The sequence below is a fragment of the Embiotoca jacksoni genome, unplaced genomic scaffold, assembly GCF_022577435.1.
Source record: "Embiotoca jacksoni isolate LCO1_2020_lvr unplaced genomic scaffold, fEmbJac1.0.p SCAF_14, whole genome shotgun sequence".
Classification (NCBI taxonomy): Eukaryota; Metazoa; Chordata; class Actinopteri; family Embiotocidae; genus Embiotoca; species Embiotoca jacksoni.
In genome coordinates, this window is record NW_027185274.1 from 14,267,199 (window position 1) to 14,285,404 (window position 18,206).

The following is an 18,206-nucleotide window of genomic DNA, read 5'->3' on the forward strand; positions in this document are numbered from 1 at the left end:
GACAGCATAGTCATCTGCAGCCTGCCAGACAACACAAACACTCTTTTAGCCGTCTACCCTATCATTAGTGCTTCTAAACAAGTACAAGATACTAGATAACTGTCATTCTCTGCCCATTGTTGTATACTGTGGTGTAGACACATTGCTATGAATAGGCAGAAAGGCCGATTTTAGGCAATTATATTCATCTGATCCAGCATAGTTAGAAGTATTGCAGGCGACAAAGCCTCTGTGGCTAAATCTTTGAAGTCACTTTTAGGTCTTTCACAACTTAAAAAAAAGTCTTAAGCTAATTTTAGAGAAAAAAATGTTTACTGGTCGACTGCACACTGTATGAATCTATACTTTTCTTGGCCTTACATTGTGTTAAAACCCAATTTGAGTCAGCTATCCAGACAATGAAACAGCCAGCATGCTATACAGTGGGTACGGAAAGTATTCAGACCCCTTTAAATTTTTCACTCTTTGTTTCATTGCAGCCATTTGCTAAAATCAAAAAAGTTCATTTTATTTCTCATTAATGTACACTCAGCACCCTATCTTGACAGAACAAAACAGAAATGTAGAAATTTGTGCAAATTTATTAAAAAAGAAAAACTGAAATATCACATGGTCATAAGTATTCAGACCCTTTGCTGTGACACTCATATTTAACTCACATGCTGTCCATTTCTTCTGATCCTCCTTGAGATGGTTCTACTCCTTCATTGGAGTCCAGCTGTGTTTAATTAAACTGATTGGACTTGATTAGGAAAGGCGCACACCTGTCTATATAAGAACTTACAGCTCACAGTGCATGTCGGAGCAAATGAGAATCATGAGGTCGAAGGAACTGTCCAAGGAGCTCAGAGACAGAATTGTGGCAAGGCACAGATCTGGCCAAGGTTACAAAATAATTTCTGCAGCACTCAAGGTTCCTAAGAGCACAGTGGCCTCCATAATCCTTAAATGGAAGAAGTTTGGGACGACCAGAACTCTTCCTAGACCTGGCCGTCCAGCCAAACTGAGCAATCGTGGGAGAAGAGCCTTGGTGAGAGAGGTGAAGAAGAACCCAAAGATCACTGTGGCTGAGCTCCAGAGATGCAGTAGGGAGATGGGAGAAAGTTCCACAAAGTCAACTATCACTGCAGCCCTCCACCAGTCGGGGCTTTATGGCAGAGTGGCCCGACGGAAGCCTCTCCTCAGTGCAAGACATATGAAAGCCCGCATAGAGTTTGCCAAAAAACACATGAAGGACTCCCAGACTATGAGAAATAAGATTCTCTGGTCTGATGAGACCAAGATTGAACTTTTTGGCGTTAATTCTAAGCGGTATGTGTGGAGAAAACCAGGCACTGCTCATCACCTGCCCAATACAATCCCAACAGTGAAACATGGTGGTGGCAGCATCATGCTATGGGGGTGTTTTCAGCTGCAGGGACAGGACGACTGGTTGCAATTGAAGGAAAGATGAATGCGGCCAAGTACAGAGATATCCTGGAAGAAAACCTCTTCCAGAGTGCTCTGGACCTCAGACTGGGCCGAAGGTTCACCTTCCAACAAGACAATGACCCTAAGCACACAGCTAAAATAACAAAGGAGTGGCTTCGGAACAACTCTGTGACCATTCTTGACTGGCCCAGCCAGAGTCCTGACCTAAACCCAATTGAGCATCTCTGGAGAGACCTGAAAATGGCTGTCCACCAACGTTCACCATCCAACCTGATGGAACTGGAGAGGATCTGCAAGGAAGAATGGCAGAGGATCCCCAAATCCAGGTGTGAAAAGCTTGTTGCATCATTCCCAAGAAGACTCATGGCTGTACTAGCTCAAAAGGGTGCTTCTACTCAATACTGAGCAAAGGGTCTGAATACTTATGACCATGTGATATTTCAGGTTTTCTTTTTTAATAAATTTGCACAAATTTCTACATTTCTGTTTTTTTCTGTCAAGATGGGGTGCTGAGTGTACATTAATGAGAAATAAAATGAACTTTTTTGATTTTAGCAAATGGCTGCAATGAAACAAAGAGTGAAAAATGTAAAGGGGTCTGAATACTTTCCGTACCCACTGTATTGTGGACTATATGGCCTGATGAATATCTCATCTTTAATAAGGACTGTAATGGAAATAAATCCTGGTTACCTTGATGTTTTTGTAGTTTTATGTAATCTCCTACTTCTCGTTATGTCAACTAAATTAAATAGTGAATTATTCTGGATACTAAACCTGAATGTAAACCTCTGAATTCAGACCTGGTTCTTTTTTTCTTTTTGGCACATACAAAACATATGAAAACTGTGAAAAAGCCTAAACATTGACCTCAGAAACACTCCTTCTCAAAGATAACGCGGAAGAGTCAACAGTGAAAACCAGTTAAATATTTCACATTTTATTTTGCTCCACTCATACAGCTCAACAAACTTCTCTCATGCCAGAATCAGACACCAACTGAAACACTCACACTGTTAAGTACCATTTAGAGCTGGACAGCAAAGCCAATGACTTGTATATGTATGCACAGATTTATCCTGATGACATTACAAACATCATAAATGATTACTATGTAACATACATAATGGCATATAATATTTCATACATCTGCTCTGTATTGCAGTCGATCAGTTATTGGCCCCGAAGGAACAGATAAATACAGAGAGCTGAATAACAGGCTTCTGAAAAATAAGAAGCAAACACAGAATCAGTCTCTTTGGTGATTTCACCTCATTTACTTTAGAATTTGAAAAGAGGAGAGAGCTCCAATATACTGAACGACAAAGACGGATAATTAAGGCCCTGACTACAATGACAATGAAAGACCCATCCAAACCAGCGGTGTAGGGCAGGGAACGTGCAGATCACGCAGATGCCTTTGCCGGCGCTGACACCCAGGTTTTAAAAGGAGGATTAAAGTTTCCATTCCACCACTGGTCCAAAGGCCATTGCATGGCTGAACTTCAGTGATGTGTTTGGACTGTGTGTGTGTGTGATAAGTGCAACTTACAGTGGCACCACCTATGTATTGCTGCAACATTGTGATAGTAACAAACTGGCTATCGCATTTCAGATAAAGCTTTTCAGTCAAAGTGAACAAATGAAATGTGTAAAGCTTCTAAAATCTATAGCAGTCATGTGTTTTCCAGTATTAGTTGGTTGGATAATCAACATCAATAGGAATCTGATTTATTCTATTTTGCGGCTTCAAACCACTTTAGTAGTACTGGTATTGGTGAGGATCTTACAGATCTTGTATGTGGTCAGCTTACAGTGTGACAACTGTAACAACACTTGACAGACACAACTATGATAGTTCAAAACAGCCACACACATCCTTGAGACATCAGCAATTTCATAAAAATTTATACTTGTATACATTTGATTGTATTCCAAAAAAGAATGAGTTAACATAAATCTGATAAGCAACACATTATATTGTTAAGAAGTTGTCATTTGACTTAAAGATGCCTCTGATTTAGGAAACAAGGTGCATGACTGGCTTTGACAGTAGAATAAGTTCATCTTTGATTTGGGGTTTTGAACTGAGCATTTTGCATTGACTTCATGTTCTGAGATTCGTGAACAAATAAAAATAGATCTATCATAATTCTTGGTGTTGGAATTACAGTGTAGGACACATAAAATAATATATTTAGCTAAAGAAGGGAACCAAATTTAACAAAAAGGAGGAGTATACTTTTAGTTTGTAACATCACCACCGTAACACCTCCCCTCCAAGTCAGCTCACATTTCCTTTTGACAAGTCCAGTATGATATGCAGTCCACGTGCCTTAACGTTTTGTTGGCGCCATAACTTTTTGGTTGCATGCTGGTCACAGTCACATTTAGCAGTTGAGACTGGCTCCGAGGAGCCGACAGTGGTTACAGCCTCATGCTCTCGGTCTTTTAGGCATCAACAAAGGGCCTTTTCTGGTCAAACTGAAACCATCACAACCCCCCAAACCACCGAACAGCTCAGGCAGGCACACTGCCTCTGTTGAACTGGTGCTGAATTAAAGTCTTTCAGACCAGGGGTTGTCCATGTGAATGTAAAACGAAGTCTTTACATCCAACTCAGTCCCTCCAAATACGTCAGCAGTTCCAGTTTTACATCAGTCACAGAAGGGTTATCTCTCCTCTCCTTACTGGACACACACGTATTTCTTCCACCAAGACTTGGACAGCATCTTCATCTTATCAGCCGTGCTGCGGACCTTCCTCTCCCGCCGTGCTCTCCTATCAGAGTGCCGCAGCCCCACGGAGATGGCGGCATCAAACACCTCCTTGAGATTCTTTTGCGTCAGCGCCGAGCACTCAACGTACGTCACTGCCCCGATTTTTTCCGCCAGCGCTCTGCCGTCTTCCTCCGGCACCGGCCTCTCCCTCCGTCTTGCCAGCTCGATCAACACTTTGACATCCTGTCGCAGGTCGCACTGTGTGCCTACAAGCAGGATGGGCGTAAGGGGGCAGCGGCGGCAGATTTCGGGGACCCACTTCTCCCAGACGTTTTGGAAGGAGGCGGGACTGACCACGCTGAAGCAGAGCAGCAAGGCGTCCGTCCGACTGTAGCAGAAGTGGCGGAGTTTGTCAAACTCATCCTGTTGGAGAGAAAAAGATACGGAGCAATGTCTTAACTTCTGTGGAAATAAATAGGTTTCAACATTTTCCAGTGGCCTGATTCATCTTTACGTTGAGATATATCCCTTCACTTCTTCCCCACACTGACCATACGCAAATGTACAAGCATGATTACAGGAAAAGGGAGTTGTGCCAATAACTATTCAATAACAAACTGTCAAAATAGTGTTTATATTGTGATAATATACAGCACAGACGAGCCCTGCCTGCTCATTTATATCATCGGCAGTAAATCTCTTAAATTAACACTTTGTGGCCACACAGTTTTGGCTTAGAAGGGTCTCCCACATCCTTCAGTACACAGATTAAGTTTGGCAGAAACTTGACACAAACTTCTCCTTCTTTGCCTTTAACCTCTCCTTTCCAGCACTCGGCTCCCAATCTTTCTTTGACTAAACAAAGCTCTAAACCGACTCTCTCTGATCTTAAAACACAACTGAAATCTGCAGAAACAATCAGCAATCTGAATAGTTAACATGTGGATTTGAAGCCCAACCAATGCAGTGGTCATATATCAACTAAAAAGCTTTGGCTCTGCTTTGTGATCCAATGACGTAGGTCCATCTGCAGGAGTTACAGACATATCAACATGTTTAAATTGAGGAGACACTTTGTTTATCATCTTTGGCAGCAGCTGATATCTCCAGAACTTTTGTGTCTTTCTGTCTCTGTCGCTCTCTCTCATCTTTATGTTTCTGGCACACCCCGACCTGTTTCTGGCACGAGTTCCCCTCTTATAAAAGTTCATTAGTACGGTAAGTGTTTGCCGACATTTATCAACCCATATTTGCCCCAGCTTGTCTGTATGTGTTTAGATGTGTGTGCGTGTGTGGAGTTTTAACACTGCGTACAGCTTGCAACACACTGGGAGGTTTTACACGCATTAGCGGTTTGTTCAAATGCCTCGTTCCACTTTAAAGCCAAATTGTCTTTGATTCTGTGTAGAACTGGCAGTGCTCTCGCAGCGGTTGTGAATGTCAAATATGCTGCTACCATGGGCAGGGTTCTACTGAGCTGGATTATGAAACAACCACCCTACTGCCTCAGAGAAATACAAACACTGTTTCACAACCTGTTCCTTCCAAGATTGCCCACCATCATGATAATGAGTCAATAAATCTACCTGGCAAAGTATGTTTATCACTGTCTTTTACAGTGGAAAAAACGGTTTGTCTGTCTGTAATTGGGACTAATAAATATTTTACAAACAAATTATAATTAATTGGTCATTTGTTTTAGCTATTAAATGTCCGAATATAGCCCTCAAAAAGTACTCAAATGTCATCTGCAGATGGTTGTTTTTTTTTCTTTAACTTTTTCAATTTGCAATGAATGTGAAAGGCTGGAACAAGCAATTGTGTATGCCTAATTAATGCTTTAAAATATGCATTGGATAAATTTACAAACAATTCATAAATGGTTGTGTAAATGACAATACATCCAAATGTTGTCCAAATATTTCGGGACCAAAGTGGTGGACCAACCAACCAACAAGGTGACATTACCATTTATAAAAGGTGAAATGTAAGTGGAACACTGGTTGAGAGGCATGCGGCCAGATGTTGTGACCCACGGTAATGTCATATGTGCTTGTGTACGAACGAAACTCACCTGTCCCGCAGTGTCACACAACTGGAGTCTAACAGGGCTCCCATCCACCTGAACCACAGCTGTAGACACAGAAACAAACACACACAGAAAATCAGTCACAGCTGTCAACAAGACTTTAATCCTGTATCTTAGCCTCCACCTGACGCTTGAGTTAATGCGCGCGCGCGCAAACACACACACACACACACACACACACACACACACACACACACACACACACACACACACACACAGAGCTACCCACCACAATATTCACTGGCATAAACAAAAGCCTGCCAGTTGAAAACACAAAGACCCCCTGCTCTGCTCCCCCAGCACACAGACAGCCTGCTCCGTCTCGCCCACCCACCCTGAAAGTTACGGTTGAGACCATAACACTTTACTGTCGCTCGGACCACTCGCTGAGCTTTGTTCTGTGCTGGGTTTTTGGCAGAGGCCACTCCAAGGTTGTCTAATAGCAGGAGGGGGTAAAAACAAAGCAGATTTTGTTTATTCAGTGACTCTCTTCCAACAGGCCTCATTTCCAGTTTGGAAAAGTGGATGAGTCATTTTACAGCGAATTTCATTAGAGGGCCATTTATTCTTTTCAGAGGACTGAACACAATGCGGGGCAGCAGGCACATGGAAACGTTTACAATACGCCTGGAGTGTGTGGTCGGTCATTCCACCTGATCAAAGAGTTTTCTGGAACTATTCATGTAGTGGGACAGCTATGATGGCACCCTGCTTTACCAGGAGCGAGGAGAAAGAGTTGAGGACGTAAAGAGAGGAAAATGAGCTGCCATTGTGTAATAATTCCCTAATCCTTGATATTTGATACGCTCCTTTGATTTTCTGGACCAAAACTCCCCCTTATCTTCTCCTCTCCCAGCCTCCCGCTCCTCTACATCTATGCCACCTGTGGCATTGCGTAACTGCTCAGAAGTCAGCTTACAAGTGAGACGCTCTGATTCCAGGCACTGAGAAATGACATCACAATTAAGGGCCCCTACTGCACAATCACTCTCTGTCAGGCCAGGACGAAAGACAATCTCTGCCTCAGAGCCACTGCAACAGATGTGCCCATTCCAGTATAGAGGAGAGGGCTCTCGGGTCAAGGCTAACAACAATAGGCAGAGTTGTGCAATCCAAAACCCCTGAACCAGAGACGCTCTCTGTTCTGTAAGGGAGGGTTGAAGCAGCACTCCTCTCAGGGCGGTGTGAGTTCTCAGTGAGTGTTATATGGGATTTGTGTTGGTCAAGTTGTTCATTTTAATGCTCATCAGTGCAATTTCAGGGAGTTAACCAAGGCTAACGACAAAACGCTTAAGTTTACAAGATAGTTTTCAGGAAACAATGTCAAGTATTGTTTTAAAAAGATATTAAAATTGAAATAAGTGTCTTAATAAAATTGCCACAGTGACATTTTGAATAATACCATCTTGCACCCCGCAGCAACATTAACAGCTGTGGATAAACATCTTAAAGAGTAATCCTGTAACATTTCTAAAGGGACGGTGAGGAGGTACAGTTTGATGATGTGATCATGAAACAATAAATGTGATCAACAGGTCACAGGTGTATTTTGCCATGCCAACACTGATCAGTTTCAAACAAATACCTCCTTTGGGGGATTTTGTTCCCTCCTCTTATTTCGCAAAAAAACAAAGCTTGCTGGGACTGGTACAACAGTTTGGAAAGTGGAACCGTGCCAAATGGAAACCTGGCTACATCTGGGAGGATACCTCATGTACAATAACACTGATTGAATACAGATAACAGGAAACACAAACACAGCTATCATTCAAGTGGGATAATAGGGAAACTTGGGGAGTTTGGGTGGGGTGGTAACAATTTGTGCTCCCAAAACATGCTCGGTTGAGGAAGAGTTCAGTGAAAATAAGTGACACCGTCAGGCAGATATAAACAAATTGATTTGATTCTAAAAGGTGTAAACTTAGATTCTACAGTTAGAAAAGGTTTTTAAAATGGCATTCACCTGATGTAGCTCAATTCAACCCCAGGCTCCAATCTCAACACGCGTATGTGCACCGGGCTTGTTCAAGTTATGCAGATATTATGGGTGACATACATTATATTTCTCCTTTGGTGAATTTGCGTCTGCAAAATGTCTACAAACTCTACACGAAAACAGCAACACATTGACTCTGCTTACCCGAGAAGTCATCAAACGCTGTAGGGACGTATTTGGTTGGGTAGCCATTCGTTGTGTAGCTGACCACCAGACTGGTTTTGCCCACCGCTCCGTCGCCGAGCAGGACGCACTTCAGCAGCCGCTCCTGCGCCTGCCCTGGCCGGGCAGGTGTGGGTTTATGTGGCGGCACCGGAGGGGCTATGGTTTTTCCGTAATCCATGGTCACTGGAGGCGACATTCAATCAGCCAGCACTTCACCGCGATCTCCTCGACAGGCAGATGAAGCACCCACCATGAGAACAGACTTGCTTCTTTACAAGTTGCTTATGATCGCAAGTGTGACCCGTGCGTAAAGCCTCTCTTCTTGTCCTGCGCGCTGTCAAATCCAGTGTGGCACACAAGCATCCCGACTACAGCTCGACCCTCTGCAGTTTACGATGTGAGGGCGGGCAAAAGGAGTTTTATGTTCAGATCAATTTAACTAGTCCCACCCACTTGCCCTCCCAGCAGCTGAGGAGTGAACCGAGGCTGAAGTTTTCAGATGTGACGCAAACATGTTCTTTTAAAAAAATATATGAAACATCTTGGCAACATCACATATATTTCTTTTCTTCAATTTGTTCCATTCTTATTATCTTTTATTCTTTAACCTGCTATCCTATAGGCAACTACACAACCAACTGTTCTGCTATGGGCTCAGTGTGTTGACCTTTGTGCAGGCAAGTCGACTTGTCACCAGTAAGAAGGGGACAATCTTGATGTCAGTTTTGAACATGACACATAAAGTGCTTAAATTTCATAGCAACTTAGACCTCCTGATCTACTTTAAATTGTACTTAGAGCTGAGTGTATAAAGAACAGCCGGTGGTCACAAACTTGTGGTTAATGTACAGCGCAAGACCAGAAGATTGCTGAGTCAAGGGATATTTAAATAATATATGGTCAAATTCAAAGTAATTTTCCTTCTACTCTGGTAATAATTTTTTTTTTTTTTTAAAAACACATTTGGAAAAATAAAATTAATATGTTGACTTTCGTCGCCTCCTTGTGGACTATTAGGGGCCTGCAAGCCAGTTTCGCAAATCTCATGAAAATACACATACATGATTTTTATTATTCGTTGTTGCAGCCTAAATTAAAATACAGTTGACATAAATGTTGGCCAATAAATGCTACAACCTCTAAAGGTTTCTATACCTTTATTATTGGTGAAATAAATTATAATATTGCAATTTCCACAGGTTAAATAATCTGCCTAGCTTCATATTAAAAATCTATATGTTTGAAAAAGGCACACTATAAGCGGGTTTTATCATTTCACCGTGTTTATTTTCCAAGGAGAAAAGTTTTGTTATGTTCAAGAATACAAAATAATCAGTGTACCACTATAGTGTGTGCTACAACTAATTCTGACTGATTCTAAATCAACTAAAAGTTACTTTACTGTTTGGATTTAATTTATCCTTCATCCACAGAGCAAATATAAAAACCTAAACAACTGGTAGACTAAGTGGGACAGTCCTATGAAAATGAGTTTGACCACATAAAAAGCAGTTTTGCTTAAATATAACGTGACAAGACCTCAGGGAATACATCCCTCTAATTTCAAAAGGTATCCGTTCTCTTTGCTGAAGTTGATTATTGAAAGGCATCAAAGACAAAACATGAATTTGTGTTGCAGAAAACTTAAGAGGAAGCAGCGGGAGGTGTGTACTGTTCATTATGAACCAGCACATGATGTCTGACGCTAATAGGACGTCATGTTCTGGTTTCATGGATGATGTGTTAGTATATCAATGCTTTCTCCATGAGACACACTAATTATGCAACAATAAGGCATAGGAAGAAAAGCAGTTTGGTGCAAGCTTTAAAAGCATCCAATAAAGGGAAATGTGCACTTAAACTGCCGAGGATCCTGAAGTAATTTATTAGTCCTAAAATTGATCTCCTTTCAATTCTGTATAAGACACCATGTCATGGTACACATGTAGCAGTTACACACAAGTATTGTACACATACAAAACACCATTCTCAGGAAGGCAATGGTCAGATCAATACGAGTAGTGGGTTGTTATGGGAGAAGACGTTGCTGTAAGTAGTTGTGAGTATTGTGAAGCACATCATGCACTAAAACCTGCAGTTAGAAAGGCACCTGCTGTATTTCACGTCCACGTTCCCTCCCACGCTTCCTCCAAGGCTGGAGATAAACACGTAGAGAGCACAGAGGGGATATCCGTTTGAAATCGTAGCACTTTTTTTTTTTTTTCACCATCCATCTACCCAACCATTAAATTACTCAGCAACGCAACACCTCTGATGCTCTACGACCAACTTCCTGTCATGTAATTTCATCCCATTTATGATACATTGTAATTACTGAACTTGTTGCAGAGCTCATTTATCCCTCCGAACATTATTCGACTTTCCATCCACATCAAAGAGCGAAGGGAAGCAGAACCCTTTGGTGTAAGCGATGAAGGAATAAAAAAAAAGAAACTGAAGTGAGTGATGTGAATGAAAGTGAAAGTCAACGACAAAAAAAAGAAAAAAAAAAAAAGAAACAATGTTTTGGAAAATAAAGACGAAATGAGACTTTAATTGCTCGTGAATAACATTTTCATTTTAGCAAGCGGTATGTCAAGAATCACAGGCACGCGCACGCACACACACACACACACACACACACACTCATACTTGCACACACACAGATAAACAGTCATGAGAATGAATATGCATTCAGTTATGTACATGTGCTGACACATGCAACCCTAATTACTAGTTTTATGCTGCCATGATTAATAATGACCCTTGTTTTTGTCCTCTCACAAATCACTTCAACCATTGACTTCCCTTTTCTCAGGTGCGTAGCTGTCTGTGTGAGAACTTTCCATTTATGGTCAAAAGCTTCATCCAAGATACATCTTGAGTCATTTTTACAAATTAAAAACAATATTTCCAAAGATGTTCACACATGACGAGATTTGTTGTGGAATCTCTCCGTCTCTGACATCAGCAGCAAGAGTCTCATCCAGGATTCATATGGTTAAATTTACCTTGAAGAATTATGTCAACCCCATCCTCAAACCCCTATGACGTAGCTACAGTTAGAGTATAAAGTACCATGCGTAATCCTCGTCGTCATTCATTTAAATAACCTCCCTTCTCTTCCCCAGTCTCTGGAGCTCCGTTCTCCAGAGTTCTGAGCACAGACTGCTGAGTTAAGACATCTGAGAGACAGTCTGCAACTCTGGTAGCTCCTATTTAAGTTGTTGTCCATGAGGGTTTACTGGGTTTTGGGTTTGGCACCACCAGGAGTTGGATCAGGAGGTGGGCCACCACCCTGGGCGAGTCTTTGCAGACTACAGGACAGAGACAGAAGAGGGGTTAGTGTTTAGGTTAGGGGGTAGGTTCAAACTAATTTGTTCATTGATGTGAAAAATAGTCAAATCATCAGTACAAAAAAAAAAACAACTCGGATAATATGTGGTTCTTTGGTTAAAAAAAAAAAAAAAAAAAAAAAAGAAATACTTCATTGGTAGACGTTAACTACGACTCCCAAGGTGCAAAGCATTTGAGCCCCACTGAGTTGTGTTTCTGAGTTGAGTGATGTCCTCATTAATCAAGCGTGTCCTCCGATAAACATATGTCAGTCTCAAACAGCCACTGGAAATTGTGGCCGCTATAATAAATGTCACAAGTAGGCCCTTGATTTCTTGCAAATACCAATGTGGTATTGTGACAGACCCGTAGTCTAAGAAGAGAAATACCTCATCTGCTGTGTTGATGGCACCATTGCGCCAGAAGAGGGCGTCATACTCACATGTCTTTGATGTTGTCAATCTTGGCCTGGATTTTTGCAATGACGCCATCCACCTGCTCCTGTGATGTAACAGAGAGGGTGAAAAGTACGTCTTAATGAATATAGAAATGAAGGATGAGTTAAAGTATCAATATAAAGAATGAAATAAGAGTCCTTACCTGGCGTTGTGTGTAGAAAAGTGGCAGAGAAAAGACAGCGATCACACCTGGAGGAGAAAGAAGGCAGAAAAGGTTAGTAGGTAACATGACAACCAAACAACATGTTGATCAAATTCATATGTCTGCTGACAATATCCGTTTCTTACTGATGATGAGCAGAGTAAGGCCATTAAATAGGTCTCCCAGGTACGTGACAAGGTACATCAGAACCAGGAACTAAGACCGAGAAGAACAGAAACAGAGAAACAGCTGCGGATTAACTTCCTTTAAACATCCATGCAGATGTCACGAAAACTGTCAAGTATTACTCCCTCCATATGGTTTAAACTTCACTCTTTCAGAAAGCAGTCCATCACGCTGCAGTATTGCTGAAATAAATCCCTTGCATTATATTGTGTATATGTAATATAAAACTGAATAAAAGAATCCACACTGACAGTATTTTCTCCTTGGTGAAGAAGCTCCTCGTACTCAACTCCTAATATGGATCTGGGTGTCACTGAGTACAGGATCCAGTGTTGCCCTGTTATGGGACACCCCCATCTCACATGGAAAGAGACTTCAGCATATCGCGGGTGTCTCTCAGCGTCTTCCCGAGTGTCATGTCACATACCAGCCAGGTCAGGGTGAGACCAGGAGGATTAAGGGGCTCAGTCAGCTCGCACTGACTCAACATTTACTGTGAACGTGACAATTCTGTCTGCTGATAATTACTTAAATGCCCGAATTATATAAATCTATTAGGGATGAAATTAACTGATTTTGTTTTGCCGATACTGATAAAAATATCTTTTTTTTTTATTCCAATACCACAAGTGGAGTTTACTTTACTTTTTTATACTGTAACAGCAGTAGTTGGTACTCATGTCTAATGCATGCTGCATCACTGATTTAGTAACTAAACACACAATTCAAGTGTCTGTAGTCACTGAAGTGAAAACCATGCCACATGTAGAATTTTGTCAGTATTTCCATTCATTTTGTCATATTTCTTAAATTCAAATCAAAGTTTTCCTGTAAGATTATTGTCACGTGAAAACTAGTTTTTGAAATTATGAACAGGGCAACACCTTAGAAATCCGGTTGGACTGTTTTTCTTTTATAGAAATGTTATCGTCATGAAATACAAAACTGTCAAGTCATTGCCACATTTAAAAAGGTCACATGTACAAAACACTGGTTAATAAATGTATAACTGGCCTTGACTTTATATGTGGATCAGTGCGAAGGGATTTTATTTCTATCTATAACGGCACTGACATCAATACTGAAAAACTAACGACAGTGTATTTACGCGGCATTATTACTTCATGAAGTTTGTGCAAAATGTGTCGACATTTAATGAATATGTAATTGTTTTTTTTTTACTGTGCACAGGCTGTACATATTGCCATTAGTTTTCCTACATAACTAAAACAGACACTCTCAAATATTATGGCATGTACAATGAAAAGTCTTTGCACGTCCAATGAATATATTACCCTCCCTCCTGTATGTGATAATTTATATACTTGTATAGATTGATATTTCAGGTGCTTTTGTCTAACGTGTACATTTTCCCTCCACACTCATTCACAGGCAGACACAAGGAGCTGGTCTGCTCACTGGGAACAATGCAAGGTTCTTATTCAAGCACATGTAGACATGAAGACCGAGGTGTCAAACAGCCAATGCTCGACTTAATGGCCGAGCTACAGACACGATCGAATACTCGTCAAGGAATCTGTTTTCTTGTTGTGCCATCATTTGAATTGTACATTACGGATGAGCTTTCAGAGAAGTAACACAAACCTAAAGTCCATCAAGTTTAGTCTGTTGGCAAAAGCAAGGCACACGCTGTCAATGCAAAGTAACAATCGTAGAATGGAGGCCGATCGTGGGCACATAGTCTGCCAATAGTTACGTAAGGCCGGCAGATTTATTTACACTTTATAAATATTAACATAATAATTTGGCTCTGCTAGCGAGAGCTGCATACCCAGAGGCTGGATAAACAGCATGAGAGGAACGAGGCGGGCTACCCCCTTTTTATACGGTTAGTATCAATTTAATTTAATTAGAAGGAATTGTTCCCAAAGGGATCAACTGCTTTTCAAATGATAACCAAAAATATGCCATTGGGACTGACAGCTGCCATCAGCTCTGAGCTGGCATAATGAAAAGCGACGTTCGGCATAACAATGCTGTCATCTCCGGTGATGGAGGGAGGAGGATGATGCAGCAAATTGAGAGAATGAAGAGGCGGAAGAATGTCTGGGTTAAAAAGGTGGTGGTGGGGGTATGGGGGGGGGGGGGGGGGGCTGGATGAGGTGAAGATGATCTTACTTTGAGGGATTCAAAAACGTTTCCAACAAAAAAGAGTTTCTTCAAAGTGTCAACAGCAGACATCGCCATGACAATAACTTTCTGCATATAGAGGTCAGCCTGCTCTCCACTGAAACTGATGTCCAGGTCCAGATATGACCTGAGAGCAGATGAGACAACAGAGGACATGAGATGCTGAAAAAGTGCTGACGACAGACAGAAACATTCCTTCTGCCTTTGTGTATTGTATTTATGGTAGTTTACATTTTTCCCGTTGTAATACTTCCTTTACTGTTGCATCATACCAAATAATTATTTTTGATGTACAGTATAAGGCCCAATCTTTTGAATTTGCGGAGTCCACCTCCAGGATTTTTTTTTAAATCAATTTAGCAAATGTAGCAATTAGTTCATACATACAGTATGCTAGGGAATAAACCATCCGTCATTAAGAAAGTACTTAAGTTGGCTATTTATTAAGGAAAACTCGACAAAAAAATACAAAATAAAAGAACCTCAACAGAGACTGGACTGAAAAGGCCTTTGGCTGAATGAACTCAGGCGATGGTTTTGGATAACATAGATGTGCTGTGACTTAATGGGATGAATCCAGCTCTATGTTCTGTCATTTTTCTCCTGCTCCGAGTTCATTTTCAGTAGAACTGGAACAAGACCGAGAGCATCTTACTTGAAGGGATGTTCTCCATCACCCCAGCTGAGGATGTAGAGGAACTGGTAGTAGATGCGCACTGCGATGGTGAAGCACAAGACGGCCAGGGAGACTGTGGAGACCACAGCGATGATGCTGAGTTGGAACAGGGACAGCAAGCCCACCACTAACCCTGTGAGCACCATGCCGGTGCGCTCCGTGTCCTTCCAGTAGATCAGGTCCATCACTGGAAGACAAGGCAGAGGGAAGAGAGGGCAAAACAAAAGACAGGTTCAAGAGGTGGGTGAAAAGAGAACAGGTTGCTGTTCACACTATAGAGTTATCACACATTTGAATATTTAACATTTAATCATTTGCAATTTTGCTCCAATTCAGAGGTGAACCAGGCTAAAGACTTATTGCATCATTTACTCACTAGCCTACAGGTACTGTTTCAATCCAAATAGATGAGTCAAGTCAGATCTGAATAAAAAATGATAAACAAGTCGAGCTGTAGGGTTTCCAGCTGTAGTTAGCTGACCCCATTGTGATTTACTGCATTCCTCCTGGTAACAGAGCAGCTGCAGCAACATCCCTTCAACCCCTCAGCTTTCGACTGACCATTAGCTCTTATATTCACAGGGAAGAGTGTGAGGAAGATGTAGAAGTTCCGAGGAAGGCCAGAGACATGAGGCAGAGAGGGCTTTCCAGCCTCAAGCGTGCGAGAACACAGCAGCTACAGGGACACGTCAGGCTCCGGCCTCGGCTAAATTTAGCCCCTCAGATGAAAGAGGGAGGCGAGCAGTCGAGGGGAATTTGAATGCAGCCTCTCGCAGCACCTGCCGTCAGACGTCAGGCCGTCAGCAGCTCCTTCTCCACACCCGGTCAGTTTCCCTCTCCATCACCCAGCAGCAGCTGCCGTGGAGACCGAGGCGTCCGTACGGTCACGCTTTACTGGAGGGGACAACTTTAATATATACTTTAGACTATGCAATTCCTCCATTTTGATTGAATTCTTTATGTTGCACATGATGCAAGATCTTTATGAATGGCCACGTTGCATTGCAAAAAAAGATATCTGATCAATCAAAACTGGAGCACAGAGCCCTCAGAACAAGCGGGGCTCCTGTGTGGTGTAATTACAGAGTGTGCTGTGTGGCTCCCCACAGCTAGACGGCCGAAGTTCTCGGTGCTTGTCATTCAGTGAAATGCTAAGCCTCAGCATTAGAAAGAAGGGAAGCCTCTTTGAATAGAGTGCAATGACAGCAGGTGGGTTATTTATAAACATCACCGCACACAATTAATACCCATAATGCCCCTGGAACACACCTGTCCCCTGTCTTTGTTTGCCCTGCTGTCATTCTCGAACAGGGACACTCAGCACATGGAGACACAGTAGGTGACGAATTCAAGATGATAATAAAAGAACAGCGGCAAGAAACCAACACTATAGTGGTGGGAGCATCACGTCTGAGAACAATGTCTGTGCAGAAAGACAATATGGACATGGAAGACACTAATATATTGAAAACACTGAACGACAGAGCTACCCACACCCTGCATTTACACTTCACTCAGCCAGGATTTCCGAGGCACAGTGGGGGGTTGGGGTGGGGGTGGGGGACAGCTATGCAACTGCACAGCAGGAGACATGAAAGAGATGAGACATCTACTGCATTTTTAATCATTTTAGTTTCAAAGCATGTTGTAAACCCTCGAAGTTGTTTATTTTGAAGGAAAAGTCTGACGTTATGAATGTCAAAGGAGCAACCAGGCTCCTTTGCTGTCTTGCTGTGACAAAGATGAGAAGATATCACTGCAGAGTGCAGCCAGCTTAGCGTAAAGACTGGAAACGAGTGGAAACAGCTAGCATGGCTCGGTCCAAAGGTAACCAAATCCAGCTGCCAATGCATCACGAGTTAACACGTTATATTCAGCTTGTTTAAATCTGCACAAACATGGATATGTTCTGGCCCGCATGCAACGACTTTCTGGAGTCACTTTAGACAAATTTGTGTACAGTTGGAACACTGTTGGAATATCATTGCATGAGGGAATAAATAATCAAGTCAAACAATCATCGAACCATCCGGTCAGTTAACCGATATGAACATAATTGATGTGGCTCATTCATGAACCCAACCCGACGCGTTTCATTTTAACCTCCAAATCCATTTCATTTCACCCAGGCCACGTCGACTCAATCGTGTCCAGGAAGGAACCTCATAGTACTAAATATTGAAATGTGCCAGCTCGTGCCAGCTCTTCAGCCCAATGAGTAAACACTAAAACGTAAGAGAACCCAGCTGGCAAAGTTATTACACACTGCAACAACTACGTGTGAACAGCATGCCACAACAGGACAGTTTATACTCTATTTAAATGGCAGGTGCTCATTAAATAGAGGCCAGTGATAAGGAGACTACCCGGCTCTATCTGAACTGCTCATCAGTTTGAAACCAAACACAGCTCCACATCTCCGGAGACTCAGCTTGTAAAATGATCCGAGAGAAGCGAGAAATCCGCTCAGTTCCCACCTTCAGTCCCCCGACGGCCCGGCCTTCTCTCCACAACACAAAACTCACAAAAGCGAAAGAGTCCAATATTAAAGACCAGAAGCGGTTTCCACCCGATCGCACTGCAGCTTTCCTCTGCCTTGTCTCCTGCCTGGTGTCAAGTGAAGTCAAACACAGCTCTTCGCAGGAGTCGTCTGTCAGCTCAGCACAGAAAGCGAATACCTACAGTTGGTCTGCATAGGTGAACCACTGTCCTATTTTCACTTTAAATCCAACGGTCTCACCTTTACTGGCCATTTTGGTTGTAGTTCCAGTGTTTCCCCTCACACCCTCTGTGCTCCCCTCGCTCATTGGAGCTGTTTTTGGCCACCCTCTGCTCGCTCAGCAGTCCAAAGGCCTG

General features: G+C 42.2%; 2 protein-coding genes across 3 annotated transcripts; both read right to left on the reverse strand.

Annotated features, from left to right (window-relative positions):
* Nucleotides 1–2,355: 2,355 nt before the first annotated feature.
* rhoub (ras homolog family member Ub) lies at nt 2,356–8,797 on the reverse strand. Its single transcript, XM_069148128.1, has 3 exons — nt 8,381–8,797; nt 6,226–6,284; nt 2,356–4,574 (listed from the first exon to the last, which is right to left on the reverse strand). The coding sequence occupies exons 1-3, from the start codon at nt 8,595–8,597 to the stop codon at nt 4,119–4,121; spliced, it is 732 nt and encodes a 243-aa protein (XP_069004229.1). The 5' UTR covers nt 8,598–8,797; the 3' UTR covers nt 2,356–4,118.
* A 2,128-nt stretch (nt 8,798–10,925) lies between these two features.
* rtn2a (reticulon 2a) lies at nt 10,926–18,199 on the reverse strand. Of its 2 annotated transcripts, none has more exons than XM_069148129.1 (7): nt 18,091–18,199; nt 15,330–15,537; nt 14,663–14,801; nt 12,484–12,553; nt 12,338–12,384; nt 12,180–12,238; nt 10,926–11,718 (listed from the first exon to the last, which is right to left on the reverse strand). In XM_069148129.1, the coding sequence occupies exons 1-7, from the start codon at nt 18,155–18,157 to the stop codon at nt 11,643–11,645; spliced, it is 666 nt and encodes a 221-aa protein (XP_069004230.1). In that variant the 5' UTR covers nt 18,158–18,199; the 3' UTR covers nt 10,926–11,642. The 2 variants fall into 2 exon arrangements, with proteins under 2 accessions (XP_069004230.1, XP_069004233.1); XM_069148132.1 differs by lacking the exon at nt 18,091–18,199 and adding an exon at nt 17,828–18,051.
* Nucleotides 18,200–18,206: the final 7 nt, after the last annotated feature.

Excerpts from the sequence above, each read along its gene's own strand:
- rtn2a (XM_069148129.1), bottom strand. The coding sequence starts at position 18,157 with ATGAGCGAGGGGAGCACAGAGGGTGTGAGGGGAAACACTGGAACTACA. Across the intron at positions 12,239-12,337 it reads TTTTCTACACACAACGCCAG|GAGCAGGTGGATGGCGTCAT; the intron begins GTAAGGACTCTT and ends GTTACATCACAG. Across the intron at positions 11,719-12,179 it reads ATTGACAACATCAAAGACAT|TCTGCAAAGACTCGCCCAGG; the intron begins GTGAGTATGACG and ends TCTGTCCTGTAG.
- rhoub (XM_069148128.1), bottom strand. The coding sequence starts at position 8,597 with ATGTCGCCTCCAGTGACCATGGATTACGGAAAAACCATAGCCCCTCCG. Across the intron at positions 6,285-8,380 it reads AGCGTTTGATGACTTCTCGG|CTGTGGTTCAGGTGGATGGG; the intron begins GTAAGCAGAGTC and ends CTGTGTCTACAG. Across the intron at positions 4,575-6,225 it reads TGTGTGACACTGCGGGACAG|GATGAGTTTGACAAACTCCG; the intron begins GTGAGTTTCGTT and ends TCTCTCCAACAG.